The 25,559-nt window shown below is 43.6% G+C and overlaps 1 protein-coding gene across 1 annotated transcript in view; it reads right to left on the bottom strand.

Moving 5' to 3' along the window:
* The window catches only part of TSPAN19 (tetraspanin 19), a 102,856-nt gene that overhangs the window by 44,611 nt on the left and 32,686 nt on the right, over window positions 1–25,559 (bottom strand). The window contains exon 5 of the mRNA XM_029597085.1: window positions 14,528–14,602. Within this exon, the coding sequence (XP_029452945.1) occupies window positions 14,528–14,602 (75 nt within the window). The remainder of the gene's footprint in view (window positions 1–14,527; window positions 14,603–25,559) is intronic.

Here is a 25,559-nt window from a genome sequence, read left to right as displayed (position 1 = left end):
GGGGTGCGCCACTAGGCCGGCAGATTTAAAGAGTCGGAAGTCACGTCTCGATGACGTGTCCTGCAGCACTCCAGATAGGCCAGATGGTGCACCTAGCACAATTACCCGGGCAAGGTAAAATAGATGGAAATCACATCCAAATCCAACCGGGGGTCGGGGAGTGCCCAACTCCTCTCCCTTCCAAGGACTCCCCCTACATTTACATTTATTAAATTTGTGAATCGCCAACTCAAAAATTGGTGTAGGTGATGAACATAATAACATACATAACAATAAATTTAAAACATATCTAAACTAAATTAGAATAAAAATCAATACATAAAACACAATAAAATTCCAAATAAAAGCAGTAAAATAACAAAACAATTTAAAATAAAGTATAAGTTAATAAAAACAGAGCTTAAACAAAAAAGTCTTAAGGAGCCTTCTAAAATTCTTTACTGAATCACACTGACATATCTCAATGAGAAGAGTATTCCAAAAATTGAGAATGAACACTCTCGAGCAAGATGTAAACGTGCAACTTGAGGAGATGGAACGTCTAATAGGCTGTGCTGTAAAGAGTGCAGAGACTTTGAGGGTTGGTAAAATTTCAAAATGGTGTTAGCCCATGGACAGGACTGATTATTAATTAATTTAAAGATGGACATTCCAATTTTAAATTTGATTCTTTCATGAATTGATAGCCAATGTAACTCAATCAAGGCCAGAGTGATATGATCATAAAGCGTCGAACTAGTCATTAGGTGAGCCACTGAGTTTATTAGTAGCTGTAAAGGCCAGAATGTTGAGTGTGGGAGAACAAGGTAGCGCGCCGACCCGACCTCCCCAGCATCCGACCTGACCGCCTCCTCCGAATCAGAGGCCTACCTCCTGCGACTTCCGTTCTGGTCCTGGTCCGGTCCCGAACCTGTACTATCTCGGACCCACCGGAGGGAGCGGAACCCCACCGGAAGTGACTGGGAGAGAGAGATGCCGGGACAGGAAAACAAAATAAAACAAAAGAGAGAGATGCTGGGAAAGCACCAATCTGATTCGGAAAGAGAGAGACGCCGGGAGACCGCGAGGGGAGGGCTCGTCCTCCTCCAAAAGTAAGAAACAAAACAAAAAAAAAAACCTTCTAGAAGGAACGTGCCGACGTGCAGGGCAGCCCACGAACCCTCCCTGAGCTCCCTAGCCTCCAATCAAGGGGCAGGAGCTGTGTCCACGCGGACGCCTGGGAGGCCGGCCCATTCAGCCCTTTAAATTTGGGCTCCCTTCAGCGGCTCAGTCCTTTAGCGCGCCGACCCGACCTCCCCAGTATCCGAACCGACCGCCTCCTCCAAATCAGAGGCCTACCTCCTGCGACTTCCGTTCCGGTCCTGGTCCGGTCCCGAACCTGTACCATCTCGGACCCACCGGAGGGAGCGGAACCCCACCGGAAGTGACTGGGAGAAAGAGATGCCGGGACAGGAAAACAAAATAAAACAAAAGAGAGAGATGCCGGGAGAGCACCAATCCGATTCGGAAAGAGAGAGACGCCGGGAGACCGCGAGGGGAGGGCTCATCCTCCTCCAAAAGTAAGAAACAAAACAAAAAAAAAACTTCTAGAAGGAACGTGCCGACGTGCAGGGCAGCCCACGAACCCTCCCTGAGCTCCCTAGCCTCCAATCAAGGGGTAGAAGCTGTGTGCACGCGAACACCTGGGATGCCGGCCCATTCAGCCCTTTAAATTTGGGCTCCCTTCAGCAGCTCAGTCCTTTAGCGCGCTGACCCGACCTCCCCAGTATCCGAACCGACCACCTCCTTCAAATCAGAGGCCTACCTCCTGCGACTTCCGTTCCGGTCCTGCTCCAGTCCCGAACCTGTACCATCCCGAACCCACCGGAGGGAGCGGAACCCCACCGGAAGTGACTGGGAGAGAGAGACGCCGGGACAGGAAAACAAAATAAAACAAAAGAGAGAGACGCCGGGAGAGCACCGATCCAATTCGGAGAGAGAGAGACGCCGGGAGACCTCGAAGGGAGGGCTCGTCCTCCTTCAAAAGAAACAAAAAAAAAAACTTACAGAAGGAACGCGCCGACATGCAGGGTCGCCCACGAACCCTCCCTGAGCTCCCTAGCCTCCAATCAAGGGGCAGGAGCTGCGCGCACGCGGACGCCTGGGAGGCCGGCCCATTCAGCCCTTTAAATTTAGGCTCCCTTCAGCGGCGCCGCGCAACCTAAGGGGCCTGTCCCTTAGTGCGCCCCTTTGTGAGCCTCAGAACTCAGGTCAGAGGCCCCCCCTTGGAAGGCAGCCTCTCCCTAGCACTGCCACTCGCGACCCTCTTCCAGCATTCATCCAGCTTCTTCCAGCATTCATCCAGCCTCTTCCAGCATTCATCCAGCACTCAACCCGTCCTTTCCTGCACAACTAGATCATAATGCTACCAGGATTCCCAATCCCCATTCTTCACCACAGTTTTCTCAACACAGGAAAAGCAACAATGCAATATCGACCATGCACCACTAAAACTCTCATTCCAATCATGATTTCACCTCTTACTCAACTCCTAGGTCTTGCACTATTCTCCCTGACACTATTCAACGCATAATCCATCACTAAGAAATCTCTGATCCTCAATGACTATCTCCTAGATGCAAAACCGGACTTATGTGCCATAACAGAAACATGGCTTAAACCAACAGATTATAGCACTAATAAATCAACTCCCCACGCAGCTCTACGACTTCTTTTCCCTCTCCCTTGACCTCTACACTTCCTGAAGAACCCATATAAATGAGTCATAGCCATTTGCCCGAAGAGGAGACTAAAGAAAAGGGGCGGGGGCATACTTTTAGCAGCCAAAAAAGAGTTGAGAGTCTCCCAACTCCCAGCAAAATCTGATTCAAAACTAGAAGTTGGCCTCTTCAAAACAGACCAACTCCAAATCCTCTTAGTTTACGCTCCACCAGGACTTCTCGACGCAGATGCCTCCCCCATCGTAGAAATTATTGCAAAACACATGAATCTGGACTCCCCTGCCTTGATCCTAGGAGATTTCAACCTCCATGTCGACAACACCACACTCACAACCATGAGGCCTTGCTCTCCACACTTACAGCCATGGGCTTCCAGCAGATCATCAATAAGCCCACCCATAAAGCTGGCCACACCCTGGACCTCATTTTCATAAACTCAGGCATCACACACTCATCCCCCCCTGTATGCACACCGGTCCCCTAGTCGGACCACTCAGTAATCTCCGTTACCGTCTCAATAACAGAAACCTATAACACACACCCGCTGCAATCTTCATTTCTTTATAGAAGAGCTTGCTCCACCGATGACCTCAGCAACCACTTGGCTAATGAACTTCCACACATAAACCTCTCAGATCCCAACTCAGCCCTGTCATCATGGAGCAATATTACAGAGAAAATAGCAAATAAATTATGTCCTCTGTCAACAAAAAAACTCAACCCTAAAACTCCAAAGAGGCAACCATGGTTCACCAATAACCTTCGAAAACTCAAACAAAACCTCAGACAGAAAGAAAACAAATGGCGCAAAACACCTTGCCCCAGCACACTATCCGCGTACAAATCCGCCCTCCACCACTACAGGAACTCTAAGGTCGAAAAGGGATTTCTACGCCCACAAGATTCATGACCTCGTCTACGACACAAAAGCCCTTTTCTCCTACGTATCCGAACTTACACTACCTAACACACCCTCTATCCCTTTCGACCAAGCACAATCCAAAGCCGATGAACTGGCTCTGTTCTTCCAAAGCAAAATCTCCACTCTCTTAACCCTCTTGCCCCCTAGCCCCACCTCTCCTATTAACTCCTACTACCTCCTAAATAAAAGAATCTCTCTGGAATCGTTCGAACCTACCACCGCCCTAGAGATTCAATCTCTACTAAAGAAGATGAAACCTTCCTCCCATCCCCTCGATCAAATCCCATTAAGACTTCTACTGCAAATACCTGAAACCATCTCCAAACCACTGGCGGATATCATAAACTGTTCTTTAACACAGGGAATTTTCCCAGACGCCCTAAAACTTCCTTCTCTTAAACCTCTCCTAAAGAAACTGGATTTGGATCCTAACAATCCAAACAACTTCCGCCCTATTTCCAACCTTTCATTTGTAGCCAAGATTATGGAAAAACTAGTCAATTCACACCTCTCTGATTACCTCGAAGATCACAATATACTGCGCCCCACCCAATACGGGTTCTGCAAGGCATTAAGAACTGAATCCCCACTCCTTTCGCTAACAGACCACCTCATCATGGGTTTGGACAAAGGACAATCTTTTTTACTAATTCTCCTTGACCTGTCGGCGGCTTTCAACACCGTTAATCACTCCATCCTCCTCAACCGTCTATCGGACACTGGAATAACAGGCACTGCCTTCACATGGTTCAAAACATTCCTTTGTAACAGAGGTTACAAAGTCAAAATCAATAATAAAGAATCCCCTCGCATCAATTCCTCACTAGGAGTTCCTCAAGGTTCCTCCCTGTCCCCAACTCTCTTCAACATTTACCTCCTTCCTCTATGCCAGCTGTTAACTAACCTTCAACTAAAACATTTCCTATACGCCGACGATGTGCAAATCTTGATCCCCATCAAAGAATCTATCACTAAAACACTTAAACACTGGGAAAACTGCCTCCGAGAGATCAACCAACTCCTCGCAAACTTAAACCTGATACTAAACTCAGCTAAGACTGAACTCCTCATCTCCCTGGAAAACAGTAATACCCCACAAAGTGCACCAGCTAACACCATTGTTACCCAAGCAAGAGACCTAAGAGTAGTAATAGACAACCGCCTGAATTTAAAAACATTAATTAACAACACAACCAAGAACTGCTTCTATAAGCTGCAGGTTCTAAAAAGAATTAAACCACTCCTTCACTTTCAAGACTTCAGAACAGTCCTCCAAGCCGGAATATTCTCCAAGATAGATTATTGCAACTCTATCTTGCTAGGTCTCCCTTCCTCATCTATCAAACCTCTTCAGATGCTCCAGAATGCAGCAGCCAGAATCCTGACAAACTCCAGAAGAAGAGACCACATCTCCCCTATTCTCAGAGATTTACACTGGCTACCAATACACTTCAGAATTCTACACAAATTCATCACCACCATCCATAAAACCATCCACTCCCAAGACCCTCTTTACCTCCAAATCCCCCTCAGACTTCACACTTCATCCAGACCCATCAGAGAAGCCTACAGAGGTTCCCTGCTTGTTCCCCCATCTAAATCCACTCACCATCTAGCATTCAGAGATCGGGCCTTTTCTACAGCGGGACCATATCTATGGAATACCTTATCCCCTGATCTCAGACTGGAACCATGTTTACTAACTTTTAGAAAAAGGCTTAAGACTTGGTTATTTAAACAAGCCTTTCCCGAGTCTAACTGATTCACCACAAAACAACAACTATTAAGAAAACTATTAAGAGACCTTTCAGCACAATGTAAATAATTGTTTACTGTAAAATTACTGTAAAGTTACTCCTACTCTTGTTTCCTTCCTCCCCTAGTTCCAGCAACCCTGTTTTATTGTAACTTTTGTTCCTTTCCACTTGTTAAATGCTTAAGGTTATTACACCCCCTGTTACCTGTAAACTGGCATGATATGATTGTATCATGAATGTTGGTATAGAAAAGCTCTAAATAAATAAATAAAATATGGATGCTTGCAAAACAGTATGACAGTCTTGTGGATGAAAAGTTTCCACAGGCCCGAAAGCACTCGAAGTCTAAAAAAAACCCTGCTTGATGACATTTTTAACTTGTGGCCGAACTGAAAATGTTCATTGGAGATGTGAATAGAATTTTCAATGAAAGTAGAATAAGGGCTAAAGATGGCTAAAAATTCTGTCTTTGACATGTTTAAAGTAAGTTTATTATGTTTTAGCCAAGAACTGATAGCAGAAAAACAAATGTTAAGGTGTTCTATGGTTTCATTCCATGTAGGATGTATGCACAGAACAAATTGAATGACATTAGCATATATCTTAAAAGAGTCTGGACAGGTTAGACAGAATTTTACAGACTGCAGCTAAAGAAATGTTGAAAAGCATGGACAAAAGAGTAGAACCCTGGGGAATACCAATTTTAATAAGAGATAAACTTGAAACTTCATTGTTGAATTGGATATGTTGGGACCGGTCAACAAGATATATTCGAAACCATTCCAACACTTTTCCTGAAATACTGCATTCTTGAAGTCGAAAAAGAAGGATGTCGTAGTCGATGATCTTGAATGCTGAAGAAATGTCTACAGACACAAGAAGACATTGCTGGCCATTATCAATTTCTCTCCTTAAAGTGTCTGTTAAAGAGGGAAGAAGAAGTTCTGTGCTCATGGTATGCCTAAAAACAAATTGATGGTGATCAAGCACATCAAATTTCTTGAGCTGATCGGTTTATTGACAGAGAACAGAAGCTTCAAGAATTTTGGAGAAAAATGGAAGAGAAGAAATGGGTCTGTAGCTGTTCAGATCAGAGGGATTTAAACTACTCTTCTTTAATAGCAGGCGGACTACGGCCTTCTTCAGATTTTTTGGGATAATACCCTCAGTTAAAGTTACATAAGTTGATTAAGCAAGCAAATCTGTGAGACAGCATTTCCCTAGTAATTTTAAAAAGTGCACTGGAACAATTGCTTAGGGGACACATAGTATTGTTGGAGTTAGTAATGAAATTACTAACTTTGCAGGTGGAAACATAGTAAAAAATATCCCATGAAGAGGAGATCTGGACAGGGTCATCAAGATACCATTTTGGTACAGTAGTGAAGTTAAGACAAAGTTTCTCAATTTTAAATTAAAGTGGATTTGAAATGATTCAGCAGAAGGGGAATCATGCAAAGTGGTATTTGGAGACTGAGAATTGGTGAGTCTTTTAGCAATTGTAAAAAGAGCTTTGGCATTATATCCAATTTTTTTGATTTGATTAGAATAATAGTCTGTTTGTGTCAATGATTAGAGATTGATAAGTTCTTAATGAAGAACGAAAAGCATGAGAAAGTTCTGAAGAAGGATGTTTCTGCCATTTGCATTCCAACTTCCTTAATGATTGATGAGCAGTTTTTATTGAGGCATTGATCATGACTGTGGGTTTATTTTATGAGTAGTGACTGTTTTTATTGAGGACCAAGTCTAAAATGGAATCCCATTGAGAAAGGGCATCAGTTATATTATCAAATGAGATATTAGATAATAGAGGTGTAATTAGGGAAGAGAACAAAGCTTAATCGTTGATGCTATGACATGGCAGCTTGGTAGATATAGAAGAGGAGTGTGAATTTGAGTGAGAGACTTATATGAAAATCAATACGAAATTGGTCTGACCATGGGACCTGATTGAGTACTAAATTGCTGAAGGGATTTGATAACAAATAGCGTATGTCCAAGTCTGTGAGTAGGACTTTGAATAATTTGATGACAACAAGTGATGCCATAATATCTAAAAATAATGCACAATGTGTAGGAATCAGGTCAACATTGACATGAGGATTGAAATCCTCAAAAATGATCATATTAGTAAGATCAACCCTGGAGAGCATTAATAGCTCTAAGAATAGAGAAAGATCAGCTTCTAAGGTTTTAGGTGAGCAGTAAACTAGGCAAATTGATAAAAAAAACATGAGGAGATAACCAGAATTTTGAGCATGGAGTCTTGAGTAAGGTATTCTGGTTTGATATTCCAAGAATTCTTATAGATAATAAGTAGCCCACCCCATTTTCTTTTCCTACGTGGCTGTGAAACAGAAGAATATCCTACAGAGCAAATTTGATTTAAGATAATATAATCTGAATCTAATAACCAAGATTCAAAAATCCTCAGCACTGCTTGGGGTCCCTGGCATACTAGGGTGGGGCTGGAAGCTGAGGTATAGGATGGCTAGAGAATACGGGAAGAAGTGGTACTGATGCAGAAGGCAGGGAGACCACCAAGGTGGTCAGTGCATCCAGTTGTGTGAACAGCTGATCCATGGAGGCATCCAGGAGTTCCAGGATTTTTTGCTGATCTTGCAGCCTATGGTCAAGACCCAGAATGGCCTGCATTACATGTCTACTGGATCCATGGCTTGAACAACCTGCTGTGTTCGTGGACCCTTAGGCCGAAGTAGGGTTGACACAACTTGCAGGGAAGAAGAGAAGGCCTGCAGGTCCCCACTGTCGACAGGCAGACCCAGATGAAACAGAGGCCCAGTTGGAGCTTTGCTTTTACCAACCCACGTCCCCCCTGGGTTCAGCCTTTGCGTGCCTGTGCCGACAGGTCTTAGGTGGAGGCCTCTGCTGATGTCAGTGAGATCCATCGAGATAGCTAGGTCAGAGTAGTGTAGGTCGGGCGTATCCGGTGGTGATCAGTTGTAGGCTGCAGTTAATAGTATCCAGAAGTCAGGCCGAAGTCAATACCAGAATCTGTCCGAAAAGAATGGTGGGATGGATAGGCAGAGCAGGAAGGCGAGGAGAAGAACAGACGGTCAGCGAGGGAAATGTAGAACTGAAGACAGGGACGCAGGAACTGAAGAACTGAAGACAGGGACACTGAAAACGGAGACAGGACGCTGGAACAACACATACTACTGCTAGAATATGGAGATCTGTTACTGAGGCAAGTTGCATTCAGAGCATTGCCTTCTTATATGCCCTGGTTGCTGATGTCATCAACAGGGGATGTGGGCGATTTTCCGTCATGGTCCATTTAAGTAATAAGAAGGGGCACGCCAGGGACAGGTACAGTGCTTAGAGCTAGCGGCATCAAGCCGCGTGTGCTGACAGCTTCCATGGGGAGGCTTGTGGCTCAGGCCAGCAACATTCTGCTGCATTGAAGGGCAGCTCTGACTGCACCTGAAGCCAGCGGGGCCTGGCCGGGAAAGTGAATGTGGCAGTCCGTGGGAGCAACCCATGGACCGCCAAATGTAACAGTTAGCATTCATAAATTACAAGGGATCACAGAAAGTGGAACACAGGCAACAATATCTGGAAAAGCTAACTGGGAGAAAAGCCAGGAATGCAAAAATTCAAATGGAAGAAAAAATATCAAACATGGTAAAACAGGGGGGACAAGACTATTTTTTAGATATGTTAATGATAGAAGGAAGTGCAAAAGTGGCATTGTGAAACTCACAGGTGATGGGAAGGAATATGTAGATGTTGATGAGGAAAACAAAATTGCTTAACAAATATTTCTGTTCGGTGTTCACTTGTGGAAGGGCCTGGAGAAAAAAACCACATAAAACAAACACAGATAAGATTGGAAGTGAAGTAAAACTCAATTAATTTTTGGCACAGTGTGTTTGTAATGAGTTAAATAAACTTAAAGTTGATAAAGCAATAGGGCCAGATGGAATATATCTGAGGGTATTGAGGGAACTTAGAGAAGAGCTAGCAGCTCCACTGGCTGACCATTTCAATGCTTCTTTAGAGTACTTGCCAGATTCTTATGGCCTGGATTGGCCACTGTTGGAAACAGGATGCTGGGCTTGATGGACCCTTGGTCTGACCCAGTATGGCATTTTCTTATGTTCTTAGAGTTGGGAGTAGTTCTGGAGGACTGGAGAGTGACAGATATGATTCCTGTTCATAAGAGTGGAAGTAAGGAGGAGGCTGGGAACCTCAGGCTGGTTAGTCTGACCTCTATGGTGAGCAAATTAATGGAATTGTTGCTAAAACAGAGGGATTTCAACTTTACTATTGTTCATTTGAAATTTCAAATTGGGATCCCTTTATGAGGTAGCTGTTTTAGCTTCTTTATCTGTGCAGCTGATTCTATACAGGTTATCACCTGCAACCCTCTTGTGCCACCGTGCTTGCCCCCTTCTTAATCATGCATGTATTCTTGAAGTGCAAAGTGAAGCCCTCACGTGTCAGGTATAAAAGGCTTGTCACCTGCAACCCCTTTGTACTACTGTGCTTGCCCCTTTCTTAATCGTGCATGTATTCTTGCAGAAGTATAAAGCGAAGGCCTCGCTTGTCAGGTATAGAAGGCTTCCTTCAAGTCTCGCACCTTTGCATATATTGCATGAGAATTTTGTGCCTGTGTCTAGGAATAGAGGTGCATTTAAAGCTTTCTGCTCCTTTCCCCATCACAGAAATACATTTCCAATCTGCTAGATAGTAATGGAATTACTTAGCCTGAGTCTGGCTATGGATGTAATCAGAAGTTATGTCTTAAAGGATTTAGAATTCTCACACAGACTCATATGTGACTGCAGTGACTGTGAGAATATAAGAAGTAAACACCAGGTGAGCAGGATCAATGGTGAGGAAGTTAGAATTGCAAGAGAAAGCCTTTACTATGTTTTTGGACAACCATCTATGTTTCTCACAATATGGTTTCAGAAATGCAGATGAAAAAGGTATAACTAACAAAGGCAGGGGACAAAAATTGTAGAGGGACAGACAATGAGAGAGGATTTTCACCAAAAGCAATTCAGCTGTCATAATATCCATAAAACATTATGGGCCGGATTTTAAAAGCCCTGCGCGCGTAAATCCGGCCGAATTTACATGCGCCGGCGCGCGAACAACCCCGGGACGCGCGTAAGTCCCGGGGCTTCGTAAAAGGAATGGCCTTGGAGGGAACAGGCAGCACGCGCCGGGCTCGGCGCGCGCAAGTTGCACAATCGTGCACCCCCTTGCGCGTGCCGACCCCGGATTTTATAAGATACGTGCGGCTACGCGCGTATCTTATAAAATCCAGCGTACTTTTGTTCGCGCCTGGTGTGTGAACAAAAGTACGCGCTCGCGCAAATTTATAAAATCTACCCCAGTTTGTATTAAATTATTATCATTGCAATATCTGCACATTCTGACTTGCTTTCTGGAATGTAACAGTGCATTAATAATAAAAACACTGTTATATCAGTATCTATAATGTGCTGATTCAGTGAGATTAAGTGTGTGTGAATGTGGCTGTGTTGTTTCCTTGAGCAGTGGATTATGCCAGGATGGGAAGATCCTGGGTATCACTGCTTTGGGTCTTAAGGTGGCAGTTCCTGGCTGGAAGAGAAGAGCCCAGGAGATTCCAACCCTATATGCCTTTGTTCTTTTTCTTTACCATATTCATACAGCGTGAACTTGCAATATAGATATACTTTATCTTTTACACTGAAATCAATGTCTGAAAAAATATTTATTGATGGTCTTGAGGCTTCTTGCTCTTACATCGATTCACCAATCTACTGTGTTGCATCTCTCACCGATTTTGCTGCTAAAATTCAAAAATATTCAGTGTTTCTTTCAGCTTCCAAATTTCTGTTCATAGTCTTAATAACTTCTTTAATCTTGGTGACACTGATAGTTCTCAGATTTCCAGTCTGAACAGTTCCTTTTCAAATATCCTGTCTTTTTGCATTGCTTGAATAGCTTGGATTGTGACCGTCCATCAGCTACACCCACTGCTGTGAAGGCATCTTGGCCTTTTCTGAGCTCTACCTGCTGTGTTAGAAATCTTTGCTCTTCTGGGCTGTGTTTACTAATCAGCCCTTTCCCCTGCAACAAGGACTCTGAAAATCTTTTGTTTCTTTCTCTTCCTTCTCCATGCTGAGCTGCTTCATGGTGCTTGTATCTCTCTTTCAGCTCTGCAAACAAACTCATCTATGAGCCTCCAAATATATCAATGTTAATTCACATTCTGGTCTGGTTTCTAATGCATTTATGAAAGGTCATATAAACCAGGCAAACTGCACAGTATTATTGCTGACATATGACTATTTTTCAAACCTTATCCCATGCGTCTCAGTTTCTCTATGATTTCTAACAGCATTAATAAGTTCCATTATTTCTTGGGACTTTTTCAGCCTTAGACTGTACAATTTGTGATGCAGAAACAGTTTGCTGTTTAAATTATATCTTTCATATAATCTTTTCAGCAATTCACACATGTTTTTCATTGGAGCATGCCCTTGGATGTATATTAATTCATTTATCTCCACAAGAAGAGAAATCATAATCTTCACCTGCATATTTCTATGACCTCATTTCTCTGAATTTTCAGTAGATCTGTCTTGCTATAACATCTCATAATTTACCCTTCTTTAGCAGCATTTCCATCTTAAACTTCTATATCTGATAACTGGCTGCATTTAGTTTAAATAGAGCTGTTGTGGCATCTATGCTACAAGATAAACTCTTTTGGCCAGGGCTCAGGAATGTGCCTACTTCAGGTCCATTGACTTCCCTGTTCACTGGCTTTGTGCTGCAGCTTGCTTCAGGCTTGAATCAGAGCTATGAGCTTATAGCTTTCAGAGTCTGGATAAGTGCAGCTTAGGCTGAGAACCTCTTCTGTAGTGCTGCAGCCTTCTCTAGACCCATAACCTTGTTGGGATTTGGTGGTACCGATTTAAACAATCTTGCTGTTCAAGTTCAGAGCTAAGTGTGTGCAGTGGCATCCCCAAAGCTCATGGAAAACTCTTACTGTGAAGCGGAAATAACTCAGCTTTCTTCCATGGCAGCAAGCAAGGATACTTTACTTTGGAAAACAGAGATAGAAAAATAATAAATATATACATAAATATAAGGTTCTGTATATGAGGATTGTGCTGGTGTGACTGAACACAATAGGTAGGTAGAAAAAAAAAAAGGAGACTCAGACTTACTAATACAAGTTACATTCTATCTAGATAACCCCTTCCCATGTAGTGTCAGGTGACACAGCTGGGTGTTAACCTCTTGCTGTCTGGTCTAGAGAATGACTTTTAGCTATTAATCCTTCACATGAAAACCCCTAATATCTGGCAGTTGTCTGACCTTCTATATGACCTCTTCTATATTTCCTCTTAGCTGCTATGGGTCTAGGAGATCAAAGATGTGGGGAGGTCCATATTCAAAGGCATTTAGCCAGATAACTCAGAAGTTATCTGGCTAAATGAATATTTTGGGCACTTATCCTGATAAATTATAGCTAAATAACTTTTTATTCAGCTAAAATGTAGCCATATAAGTTTGGGGTATTCAGGAGCATAATTGGGAGGAACTGAGTTAGCCAGATAAATTATCTAGCTAACTCCAATATTCAGAGCTAGTCAGTCAACTTTCTAGCTAAGTCTGGTCATCCTGTTGACTTGTCCTAGTTAACCAGATAAGTTTATCCGACTAACTTTAGGACAAAGTTTATCTGGCTAACTTTAGGAAGCTAGATATATTCATCGGCGTGGCGGTGCCAATAAATATATAGTCTAATTAAGCCAGATAAGCTATACAGTGTCTGAATATGGAGCTCGACATGGGAGGAAGATCTGATAGTGAGGTGCTCAAGTATCCACAGAGTTGGAGCCTATGAAAGTGAGGCAAGCAAAAGCATAAGATAGCAAGACATTTTCTCTCTCAGAATAAGTTCAAAGTTAAAATTAATTTTAATATCCACAAAAATAAAATAGATTTTCTTTGTAACGCCAAACTTTTATTGTAATTGGATCCCATTTGTAGGCTTTTAAATATGTCATCCTTAATAATGCAATAACAATGATATTTAAATTGAAGCAACAGGACTGACGAGTCCTGCTGAGTTACAATAAAACTGTAAACAAATAACAGCCACTGCAGAATAGCATTCTAAAGCTCCAGTGACCTCAATTCTGAATTAAAACAAACCCCAAGGAGAAAAAACATAGTTAAATAAATGCACATGATTTAAAAAAAAAAAAAAAAAAAAAAAAAAAAGTTATAAAAAACAACTTTACCAAATCAAGATCCTTCTTTTAAAAAATATCTTTGTATACTAAACTTGAAGATCTCCTCTAAGTGGGTACTCCACTAGGGATGTGCACTGAAACATTTTTCATTTTGCTTTATTTGAAAAAACTAAAAAAAAAAAAAAAAAAAGAAAAAAACAAACAAAACAGTGTTGGGTTTTGGACCCACCTGCATGCCCACCCAACATATATTTCTAAATGGATGCCATACTACTCCACAACTCCCAATCAAAACTCTTTGGACTATCTTACTCCATAGTAGGGGTCCAAAAGGAGCAGCAGTGATCCCCAATCACTCCTGCCTTGCAGTGTCATACTTCAAAATGGCACCATATATTTTTTCTTTCATTTAGAAAATAAAATGAAACAAAATAGAAAATATTAACATTTCTTATTTCAAGCACAGCTCAACACTTCATAACTTTATTCTATCAGGGTACTATTACCATAATCTTGTTAGAAATACCCCAAGTCTCTTGTCCTGTATGTTTGTCTTATCAGATTGTAAGTCTTTTTGTATGTTTGTACAGCACTGCGTATGTTGTGTAGCACTATAGAAATGTTAAGTAGTAATAGTAGTATAGTTATTTAGATGTGATGGAAAAAAGGACTTTTGTTGCAGATTAATCAAAGCTTTGCTTCCATGCAAAAATCGTTCTAGTTTTATCCCATTGTTCTTCCCATTGAAAATACTGGTAGATGTTTATTGATAAAGAAAAACAGGTTTGCACTGTAACAGAACTGTGATACACTTATCACTTTACTATTTAATACATTAGCTTGCCCATATATGCAATATACAAAATATAAAATATATAATAAAGATCTACATACATTTGTTTTTTGTGAGAACAGCAGAATAATTATTGTAGCTTGTACAACAGACACTTGAGAAATCAGTATCATGAACTAGAAAAAAAGACAAGCAAACAAAAGCAGGATATTACAGATCAGATAGTTATTTGAAAACACAGCAGTAGAACTTAGATTATTAGCATGGGGCCATAAAGCAAAGCTATTTACCTATAACAGATTGTCTCTGAAAACAACAGTTTACCAGTCAAAGATGTAGGTCAGACAACTGTGTGCAATGCCAAGCAGAACAAAATTCTAGAGCTTTCAAGAAAAGACTAAACTTTTTAGTGCATTCATTGGGACTTCTCATACTCTGGCAGCTCCATTGCTTCTCTCAATTCCTGTTTAGCTAAGACATAAAGGGAATACTGCAAAAAAAATGCGCTTTCCTCTCCTGGAGGCGCCATGCAATATTTAAATTAAGGGGCACGCTGCCAAGGAGACGCTAGGGTTGATTATGCGTCCCTAGCGCTTCCTTGGCAGCAGGCGCCCAGGAGAAGTCGGCTGTCTGTGGGTTAAGAAAAAGGATGCTGAATTTATCGGCTCCATTTTCCTAACTAGCACATAGCCACGGGTTAGGGAAATGGACCCCGGTTAACTGAGCATCCATTTCCCTAACCTGATCGCCGGCACTTTTTTATTTTTTTAATCTTTTAAACTTTTTACTCTTCCAACTTAATATCACCATGATATTAAGTCGGAGAATGTACAGAAAAGCAGTAGTTTCTGCTTTTCTGTACAAAGTTTTGGGGTGCTCAGAAATTAACGCCTGCTCTGGGCAGGCGTTAATTTCTGAGTGTAAAAATGGGTGGAGTGACTAAGAGCCTCATGTGGAGTGACTAAGAGCCTCATCGACATGCATTTGCATGTGTCTAAAATGCACATCCGACCACGGGTTAAACAATATGCTCAGCTGAGCGCATTGTTTTACATCGCCCCAAAGAGAGAAATAATTCCCAAGGAGAAGAGAGAGAGTTTGTGTGATCAGTACAGGAGTGGCCAACTCTGGTCCTTGAGAGCCACAAACAGGCTAGGTTTTTTAGATATTCACAATGGGGCAGACTTTCAAAGGGATACGTGCGTAACCCCCGAAAAACTGCGCCGAGCCTATCTTGCATAGGCTCAGCGGTGTGCGCAAGCCCCAAGATGCACGTATATCCCGGGGCTTCGAATAAGGGGCTGGCCAGGCTGTGGCGGCGGGCCGGGGCGAGGCGGCAGGCCGTGGGCGGTGCCAGAGGTGTGACGGCGGTCCGGGGGTGGGGCCGAGTGCTCCGGCACAGCGGCCTGTGCCGGGGCAGGGAGCCGGCAGCGCACGCAAGTTATGCCACGAAATAAGGTGGGGGGGGGATTTAGTTAGGGCTAGGGGGTGGGTTATATAGGGGAAGAGAGGGAAAGGTGGGGGGGGGGACGGGACCAAAAAAAAAGTTCCCTCCAAGGCCGTTCCGATTTCGGAGCGGTCTCGGAGGGAACGGAGGCAAAGCGGCTCGGCGCGTGCAGGTTGCACAATTGTGCACTCCCCTGTGCGTGCCGACCCTGGATTTTATAACATGCGCGCGGCAGCGTGCACATGTTATAAAATCGAGCGTAGATTTGTTCGTGCCAGGTTGCACGAACAAATCTGTGCCCTTGCATAAGTTTAAAGATTTGCCCCATTGAATATAAATGAGGGTCATTTGCTTGCACTGCCTCCATTGTATGGAAATCTATCTCATGCATATTCGTTGTCGATATCCTAAAAACCTGGCCTATTTATGGCTCTCAAGGACTGGAGTTAGCCACCCCTGGACTAATGCATTCTGTCACAGCATTGCCATGTCCACTGAGGTCAAAAGAACCAAAAACCTGGGTGGATTTTCTATGGGTTGAGTTTGCTCCAGATGGAAGGCGGTTGCTCTCTTGGAATCTAAAGTATGAAAAAGTTGTTTCGTCCATATGGGCATGTGACATAGGGAAAAATGTTCATAGGATAACTGTCTAATATAGATGGAATTCTGACACTACCTTAGGAAGGAACTTGGGATGCATATGGAGCATCATCCAATTATGATGAAATAAGTTCAAGGTCACTAGGATCTTCAGCTTATTATGTGGGCTAAAATGATTGTCATTAAAAAAGTTAACTTCTGGTCAGGTTTTGAGTTTATAAGAGTTTTCATCTGCTGTGCTGAAATCATGCTGATTCCCCATGACACAGCAGGAGATTTGATGGGATGCTTCAACTGAAACAAGTTTCACATGAAGCTGACAAACTCTGAACAGAAACAGCGTTTCCTTAAATGTTGCTGATAAGAGCCACTTGCACTGAAGTGTACCCTAACAGTTGGTTTTGAGGCTGGAGATGTAGAAGGTACTCAAGGAGTTTTTGTGTGGGACAGGAGAAGGGATCTAAAAATATATTCAGGTCTGATGGCCATTAAAGGTAAATAAATAATGCTGGGAATTTAGATGAATAGGTGTTTGTGGGCAGGTCTGGAGGAGAACTGCATATGGTAGCTCCTTCTCCAGCTGAAAAAACAATATGTCATGGCAGGGCTGAAAAAAAAAATAAAAGACAAATCAAAAACAAGAATTTTAATCGTGACTTAAACTTTTTGAAAGTCCTACAGGTAGAACAGAAAATACGCACTGACCAGGGAACAATAATGGACCAGCACCAAAACCTGAGACATGCTGAAAGAAAAATATTTCAACAGTTTTAAAGGTGTTGTCTCTAGCTCAAACTGTAGTAGCTCAGTCAGCAAAAGCATTAGATTTCCATTCTAAAGACCCTGGTTCTAGCCTATGCTGCGGTAGTGATCCTTTCTGTAAAACAGCTGGGTGTTTTTGCAAATAACATATTTCCTGAGACTATTATTTGTAATATGCTCTTTTGGGGCAGTTACTAACATGCACAGAGAGTACATGTTGACAATACAAGACTAAAAAGTAATATTCTCAGACAGGCCAAGAATACTTTTTTTTTCTTACAGTATTGGAACAGATAGGAATGTCTAAAAATGTCCAGGGTGAGTGTTGGGGGCAAGGCAGATGCATGCCCACACAGCATGCATAGAAAAAGATGACAGGTGACAGCAGCCATATAATCCCAATTCCTGGCAAGTTTAAAAAGAAAAAAGCCTGCATCATAGCCCTGGTGAAAAATTGGACCTCTAAAAAAACACTCAACATGGATAACAACTTCACATTCTTAATTTAAAACAATACAATACAACTACAGTGAAATAACATATGACATTTACAAATAAAATAAATGAAAATAAATTAACAGCTGCTATCTTGTTCAAACAAAATAGCCTTCACCTTCCTCCTAAATTTAAAATAATCATGTTTGTCAGGAATTTCTACAGGCAAACTGTTCCACAACCAATATGATATCAAGTGTTCATACATCTTTCCCACAAAGATTATCAGAATGATAATCAGCCCTTGTTAGAGCTGATTCTGGGGCACCTGGACCTTATCATGACATGGATAGGGTTGGACTCTGTATTCTGAGATGTAATCTCTTTGTTAATGGTAAAGCAGACAATGGTGTTTGCCATCTTCTAGATTGAAGATCTTGGCTTAATCTGCGGATTGGCATATCAAGTATTTGCTTAGGAGCATTGCTATATTTTAGCAAACCAAAGATGTACTTTCTAGAATCCTATTGAAATTAGATGGGGATTTTCCTTGACATCTTTGGGGAAAAAGCTGGGTAGGACATATGATATCCTCTGGAAGGGATGCACTTCTAAGTTGTTCAGGAGATCTGTTTGAGGGAATGTTTGCAGAGAGTTGCTCCTTAGATGAAATAGAGAGTAAAGACTGCAAATTCTATGCTTTCTTCCAAGACAGATATTTCTATAGATGGCCTGGTAAGCAGAGTCACACTTCTGGAAAGTGATTCTGTCTGATCTTGGGACAGATTACAGTGATATTTTCACAGTTATGGTGTGATAAGGGATTGATTATCTAACATAGAGTTCATAGTATCCAATATAGACACAGTCTATTGTAATGGAGCAGAAGGTGGAAGTTCTGGATCCTTTGCTATGTATTTAGAAGTAAACTGAATCTTCTTGACTAAGGAATATTGGGGCGGATTTTCAGAGCCCTGCTCGCCTAAATCCGCCCAAAACCGGGCGGATTTAGGCGAGCAGGGCCCTGCGCGCCGGTGAGCCTATTTTACATAGGCCTACCGGCGCGCGCAGAGCCCCGGGACTCGCGTAAGTCCCGGGGTTCTCCGAGGGGGGCGTGTCGGGGGCGGGCCCAGTCGTCACGGCGTTTCGGGGGCGTTTCGGCAGCGTTTTGGGGGCGGGTACGGGGGCGTGGCTACGGCCCGGGGGCGTGGCCACGCCCTCCGTACCCGCCCCCAGGTCGCGGCCCGGCGCGCAGGAGGCCCGCTCGCGCGCGGGGATTTACTTCTCCCTCAGGGAGGCGTAAATCCCCGGAGAAAGGTAAGGGGGGGGTGTAGACAGGGCCGGGCGGGTGGGTTAGGTAGAGGAAGGGAGGGGAAGGTGAGGGGAGGGCGTTAGAAGATTCCCTCCAAGGCCGCTCCGATTTCGGAGTGGCCTTGGAGGGAACGGGGGTAGGCTGCGCGGCTCGGCGCGCGCCGGCTATACAAAATCGATAGCCTTGCGCACGCCGATCCAGGTTTTTAGCAGATGCGCGCGGCTCCGCGCGTATCTACTAAAATCCAGCGTACTTTTGTTTGCGCCTGGAGCGCAAACAAAAGTAGGCCTATTCGCGGAGTCTGAAAATCCGCCCCATTATTCTTAAAGTGCTCTAGGTCATGGAGGAGTTGAATGTCCAATTATGGTTCTAAAACAGGTAGAGAATCCTCCAACATTGATGGTTGAGCACCAAGAGAAGATGAACGATGACACTGTGCAGAAAGAGACTGCTCTGCACCATGTGGTAGGGAATGCATATATGTTTCTTCAACACTATACCGAGTAGAAGTTAATGTTCATGCCTCCAATTTTTCATCATAATGAAGCATGATCTTGTTCAGCACCATGTCATACAGTTGACTGAATGTTGTTGGATCTAAAGAATGTTTGGCATTGTGAAGCAGGGCAGTGGTCTTGTGCCAGAAGTGGCAGGATGCTGGAATTTGGCACCAATGGTTTCTCAGCACCATACTTTTTAAACTCGAGGGAGTCAACTAAGACTCCCCCTTCTAGGGAAGGCAAAGTCTATTCTGATGGGATGGGCTCCACCTTAAACAGAGTGGAACCAGGCTCCTGGCATTAACCTTTAAAATGGAGATAGATAAACTTTTAAACTAGATGAAGGGAAAAAGCCGATAGTTGCTCAAAATGGATATTAACAAAACAGGGAAGTTAACGCATCCTAAGGCTTGCCATACTGGGTCAGAACAAGGGTCCATCAAGCCCAGTATCCTGTTTCCAAAAGTGGCCAAGCCACTTTTGGAAACAGGAGGAGCTCCGTGAAGCGCCACAGTACTGGGCTAAACGCAGGACGCACAAACACAGAATTAGTTCTTTATTAGACAGCTTGAAGTATACCACCAGAGGTGGCAGTAGTGAGGTAGTCTGGATGTAGCAGTCTCAGGACCCTCGGCAGAGGGGACCCTTCTCACCCCGTTGGTAAAGGGGAATTCCGGTGAAGGTCTTCCAGTCAGGCAGTACTGAGGATGAGATAGACTGAGAGTTAGATTACTCACTAGATGGTTGCTGTAGGTATGCGATTCCACCAGGTTGAAGAAGATGGTACAGGCACAGAGGCAGGGAGAACAGGCCCTCGAGGAGTGAGTACCTGATCCCTGTAAGGCACCTGAAATAAAGCAGAGGGCCCCCGAGGAGCGGGTACCCAGGTTAGCAATTACCCTGAAGGGCAGAGAGAGAGAGCTTCCAGTGGCAGCACGGAAGCGGCAGAGTAGCTTAGACCGGCCGAGACCAAGTCCTTGCTAACTCACAGGTCAATACAGTAAAGTGCGGCCGCGGTTACCCTGTCTCTAACCCGCTTTCTACTCACTTTTCGGCTGCATTAGTCCAACCCGCGATACACTATCCCCTTTAACCCATTCTTATCGCCTCTTTAAATCACCGGGTAACCCCTTCCGCCCGCAGCATGTATAATAGATGTAAACGATCGAATTAGCTATTCCCTCCCATACAGTAATGCGCGCCCGGACTATTGCTTTTTTAACCTGCAGTTTTGCCGCGCGTTTAACCTGCTAATTTACCGCCTACCCCTACCCCTGCGTTAGAGGCAGGGGTAAGGGTAGACGGCAAACTTTCCCCCAAAAGGAAACCTAAAATCCCCTCCTCCCGAAGCGACTCGACATGTACCAACTTACCTTTTGTTGCTTTTTCAGCCCTTTCAACCTTCTCTGCCATCCTCCGGAGGGGGCAGCTGGCGGCGAAAGCGGCTTCCATTGGTCCCCCGTGCAGGTCCCGGTTCTCCTGGCTCTCGATGATGTTCCAAGCAGGTACTCTGCGGCGCGGTTCGGGCTCTCGGCTCCAATGGCTAGAGCCAGCGAAGCGCCTTTCGTAACGGCACAAGCGAAGCAAAGCGTACTTTCATTGGCTTGAGCGCCCAAATTGACGGGTGCTCAAGCCAATGAAAGCACATGGACGGGCGGGCGTGACGAACCGCGCCGCGGAGTACCTGCTGGAACATCATCGAGAGCCAGGAGAACCGGGACCTGCGCGGGGGACCAATGGAAGCCGCTTTCATCGGCTGCCCCCCAGGAGGCAGGGGAGCTGCGGTCCGTCTCCGGAGGAGGGCTGCAAGAAAAGTAAGTCGCTTCGTTGCTTTACACTTTACATGTCGTTTCACCAGTCCTCTCTCTCCCCCTCCCTAAGCCTTGCTTCGGGAGGAGGGGAGAGAGGACTGGCAATCCCGAACGTAGGAGAACCGTCCACTTCCTGGTACTTGTCATTTCAAATGTCATTTGAAATGATAGATACCAGCGTGTCCGTGAAGCGATAGGCCAGCGCACCCAGGATACTGTATAGCGCTCTATACAGTAAAATGGGTTGCGCGGACCTAACGCTTCACGGCAGCTTCTTGGACGCGGCTTGCATTTGCAAGCTATTTAAATACAGTATCGAGCGGTAGATGAGCTGGACTGTGCGTGCGGCAACTGCGGGTGCGCCCGGCCCTAACGCAGCTCTTCCTACCGCTCCTTACTGTATCGGCCTGTGAATGAGCTAGCAACATAGTACAGGCTATATACCTGGATGGCGTGACGTCAGTAGAGGGGAACGCCTCCGAGGTTCGCGCCATTGCTGGAATAAAGACATGGGTAGCGTGCGCACGTGCATCCTAGTAGGCCCTTGGGAGGAGCATGGCAGGAGGCAGCATCATAGCCATTCCGGGGACACCGGAGAGGTCGGCTTGTAGACGCGGCTGCAGCCATTTTCCCTAGGGATGCGGGAGGAACCTTGAACAAGGTGAGGAAAACAGGGCGAAGCTGTCTAGCACCGGTGGATGCAACAGAAAGATTCCAAGCTGATAAAGAGGTTGCAATAAATGCCAAAGTAACCCAGGAGCCTTTAAGTAAAGAGCAAACAGAGCAAAAAGATCCCAAATTACCCATGTCAACAGATAAGCAGATTGTTAATACAAATAAAAAACATAGTTTGAAATTCTAGATATCTGAAAAATAAGATGAGAGAATTAGAATATATAGCGCTGAATGAAGAGGTAGATATAAATGTCATCTCAGAGAGTTGGTGGAAGGAGGATAACCAATGGGACACTGCATTACTAGAATACAAATTACATCATAATGACAGGATGTTTCAAATTGGGGGAGGTGTGGCACTATATGTTAAAGAGAGTATAGAGTCAAAAAGGATAAAAGTTCTGCAAGAACCAAAATCTGGTGTGGAAACTTTATGGATTGAAATTCCATATGAGAACGGGAATGAAATAGCAGTACGGGTGTACTACCATTCACATGAGCAAAATGAACAGAAAGACAATGAAATGCTAACAGAAATTAGGGATGCAAACAAAATTAGCAACACAGCAATAATGGATGATTTCAATTACCCCAGTATTGATTGAGTAAATGTCACATCAGGACATACCAAGAAAGCAAAGTTTCTAGATGAAATAACTAACTGCTTTATGGAGCAGTTAGTACAAAAACTGATAAGTGGGGGAGATATTTTAGATCTAATCCTTAGTGGAACACATGATTTGGTGCAAGATGTAATTATATTGGGGCCACTTGGCAATAGTGATCATAACATGATTACATTTTGACTTGATAATTGGAGGGAGGACATTAAGGAAATCTACTATGAAAGCATTAATTTTCAAAGGGAAATTATGAGAAAATGAGGAAAAAACTGAAAGGTTAAGATTTTACATCAGGTATGGATGATGTTCAAGGATACCATCTTGGAAGCCCAGAACACATGGATTCTATGCATTAAATAAGGTGGAAAGAAGGCTAAATGACTGTCAGAATGGTTTAAAGGTGTGGTAAGAGAGGCTATTATAGCAAAAAGAACATCTTCCAAAAAATGGAAAAGCAGTCCAAGTGAAGGAAATAGGAAACTGGCAGGTTTGATGCAAAGCATTGATATGGAAGGCTAAGACAGAATATAAAAATAAACTTGCTGAATAAGCAAAAATTCCTAAGAAAACCTTTTTCAGGTACATTTGAATAAAGCGCCTGCGAGGGAGTCAGTTGGATTATTAGATGATCGAGGAGTAAAAGGTGCACTAATGGAGACCAAGGCCATAGAAGAGATTAAATGATTTCTTTGCTTCATTTTTTACTGAGGAGGATATATTGCAAATACCCATGCCAAAAGTGATATTTAAAGGTGATGATTCAGAGGAAATGAAAGAAATCTCAGTGAACTTGGAAGATGTAATAGGGCAAATTGACCAACTAAAGAGTAGCAAATCACCTGGGCCAAATGGTTAACATCCCAGAGTACTGAAAGAACTGAAAAATGAAATTGCAGGCCTATTATGATTTGTTGTGCCGGTCAGCCGAGGAGGCCGTGGCTGACCGGCACAACTCTTTCAGGTACCTATCTGGGAAACCTGGTACTCGCTTTCAGGTACCTATCTGGGAAACCTGGTACTCGCTCCTCGAGGGCCTGCACTCCCTACTCTGGTGCCTGCAACTGCTTTGGTCGCCCTTCTCTGCACTTTCTCCAGTGCACCTATATCCTTTTTGAGATGCGGTAACCAGAACTGCACACAGTATTCAAGGTGCGGTCTCACCATGGAGTGATACAGAGGCATTATGACATCCTCCATTTTATTTTTTATTCCCTTCTTCCTAACATTCTGTTTGCTTTTTTGATCACCACAGCACACTGGGCCGAAGAGTTCAATGTATTATCCATTATGACATGTAGATCTCTTTCCTGGGTGGTAACTCCTAAGAAAGAACCTAATATTGTATAATTACAGCAAGGGTTATTTTTCCCTATATGCATCACTTTGCACTTGTCCACTTACATTTCATCTGCCTTTTAGAAGCCCAATCTTCCAGTCTCACAAGGTCTTCCTGCAATTCATCACAATCTGCTTGAGATTTAACTACTCTGCATAATTTTATGTCATCTGCAAATTTGATCACCTCATTCGTTGTACCCCTTTCCAGATCATTTATAAATATTTTAAAAAGCACCTGTTTCCTGTCTTTTAACCAACTTGCAATCCACAAAAGGACATCACCTCCTATCCCATGACTTTTTAGTTTTCTTAGAAGCCTCTCATGTGGGATTTTGTTGAACGTCTTTTGAAAATCCAAATATACCACATCTACCAGTTCACCTTTGTCCACGTGTTTATTCACCCCTTCATAAAAATGAAGGAGATTTTTGAGGCAAGACTTCCCTTTGGTAAATCCATGCTGGCTGTGTCCCATCAAACCATGTCTATCTAAATGTTTTGTGATTTTATTCTTTATAACAGTTTCCAAGATTTTTCCTGGCATGAAGTCAGGCTCATCGGTCTATAGTTTCCCGGATCACCCCTGGATCCCTTTTTAGTTTAAACAATTTTTATTGAGTTTTCCCATAACAAACATATAATGAGGAGGGTGGTATCTGATCCCTCCGCATAATATCAAACTCAGATTGTAAACAATTACATTTTCCCCTTCAGCAATCCCTCCCAACCCATCCCAATCCCCTCCCTCCCCTCCCCAATAATCGCATCGTGTAGGTCAGACAGATGAGATGAGGACATCACCCTCCATGGTCCTCAAGAATGTCAGTGTGCGCAGTGGCAGTCCTCTGGTCAATCGTTCAGTACTAGACTGTGCGCCCGGTGGGAAAGCTGTTGAATATAAGGATTCCAGATGCTTAAAAACATGCGGCGTCGATGTGGGGAACCTCAGGAGACCAAGCCTTCCATTGTCATCATAGCATGAAAGGGGTTTCTCCAGACCCAAAAGGACAGTGTGTCAGAAGACCTCCAGACCAACAGAATGATTTTCTTCCCCACTAAACTAGCTTTTTGTAATAGCAGGCGTGAGCCAGGATCATGAATTCTAATGGGGGAGATACAACCGAATAAAAGCCACATGGGGGAAATGGGAAAAGCCACATCCAGTAAATCTGCCATGTTAGCTGCCACCCTACGCCAAAATCTATGAATAGGAGGGCAAGTCCAAAAGACATGAGACATAGTACCCTTGGTCCGATTACATCGAACACAGGTAGGCGAGGGGGCAATGGTCAATCTATAGGCCAGTTGGGGAGAGCCATATGCCCAGCATAAGAATTTAAATTGCAGCTCCCAGTAATACATGTTGATTGAGATCCTGGCAATACGCCGAAAGCATACACGCAAAATATTGCTTGTAATGAGAAAATCCCCATCCCGGTTCCAATGAGTTACCAAACAAGAATACATATCCACTTGAGCCCGTTGTTGCAGGGCTTTATAGTAAACAGATAAGGAAGGAAATTTAGCACGGTCAAAATGAAATATACTATCTAAAGTTGTAAACATCGTAGAATCCTTGGTAGTATCAGGTAGGGCACCCACATAGTGGCGCATCTGCAGATAGAGAAAA

Source organism: Rhinatrema bivittatum, chromosome 4, assembly GCF_901001135.1.
Source record: "Rhinatrema bivittatum chromosome 4, aRhiBiv1.1, whole genome shotgun sequence".
Classification (NCBI taxonomy): Eukaryota; Metazoa; Chordata; class Amphibia; order Gymnophiona; family Rhinatrematidae; genus Rhinatrema; species Rhinatrema bivittatum.
Note: the sequence above shows the minus strand (reverse complement) of the source record. Positions and strands in the feature narration are given on the sequence as shown.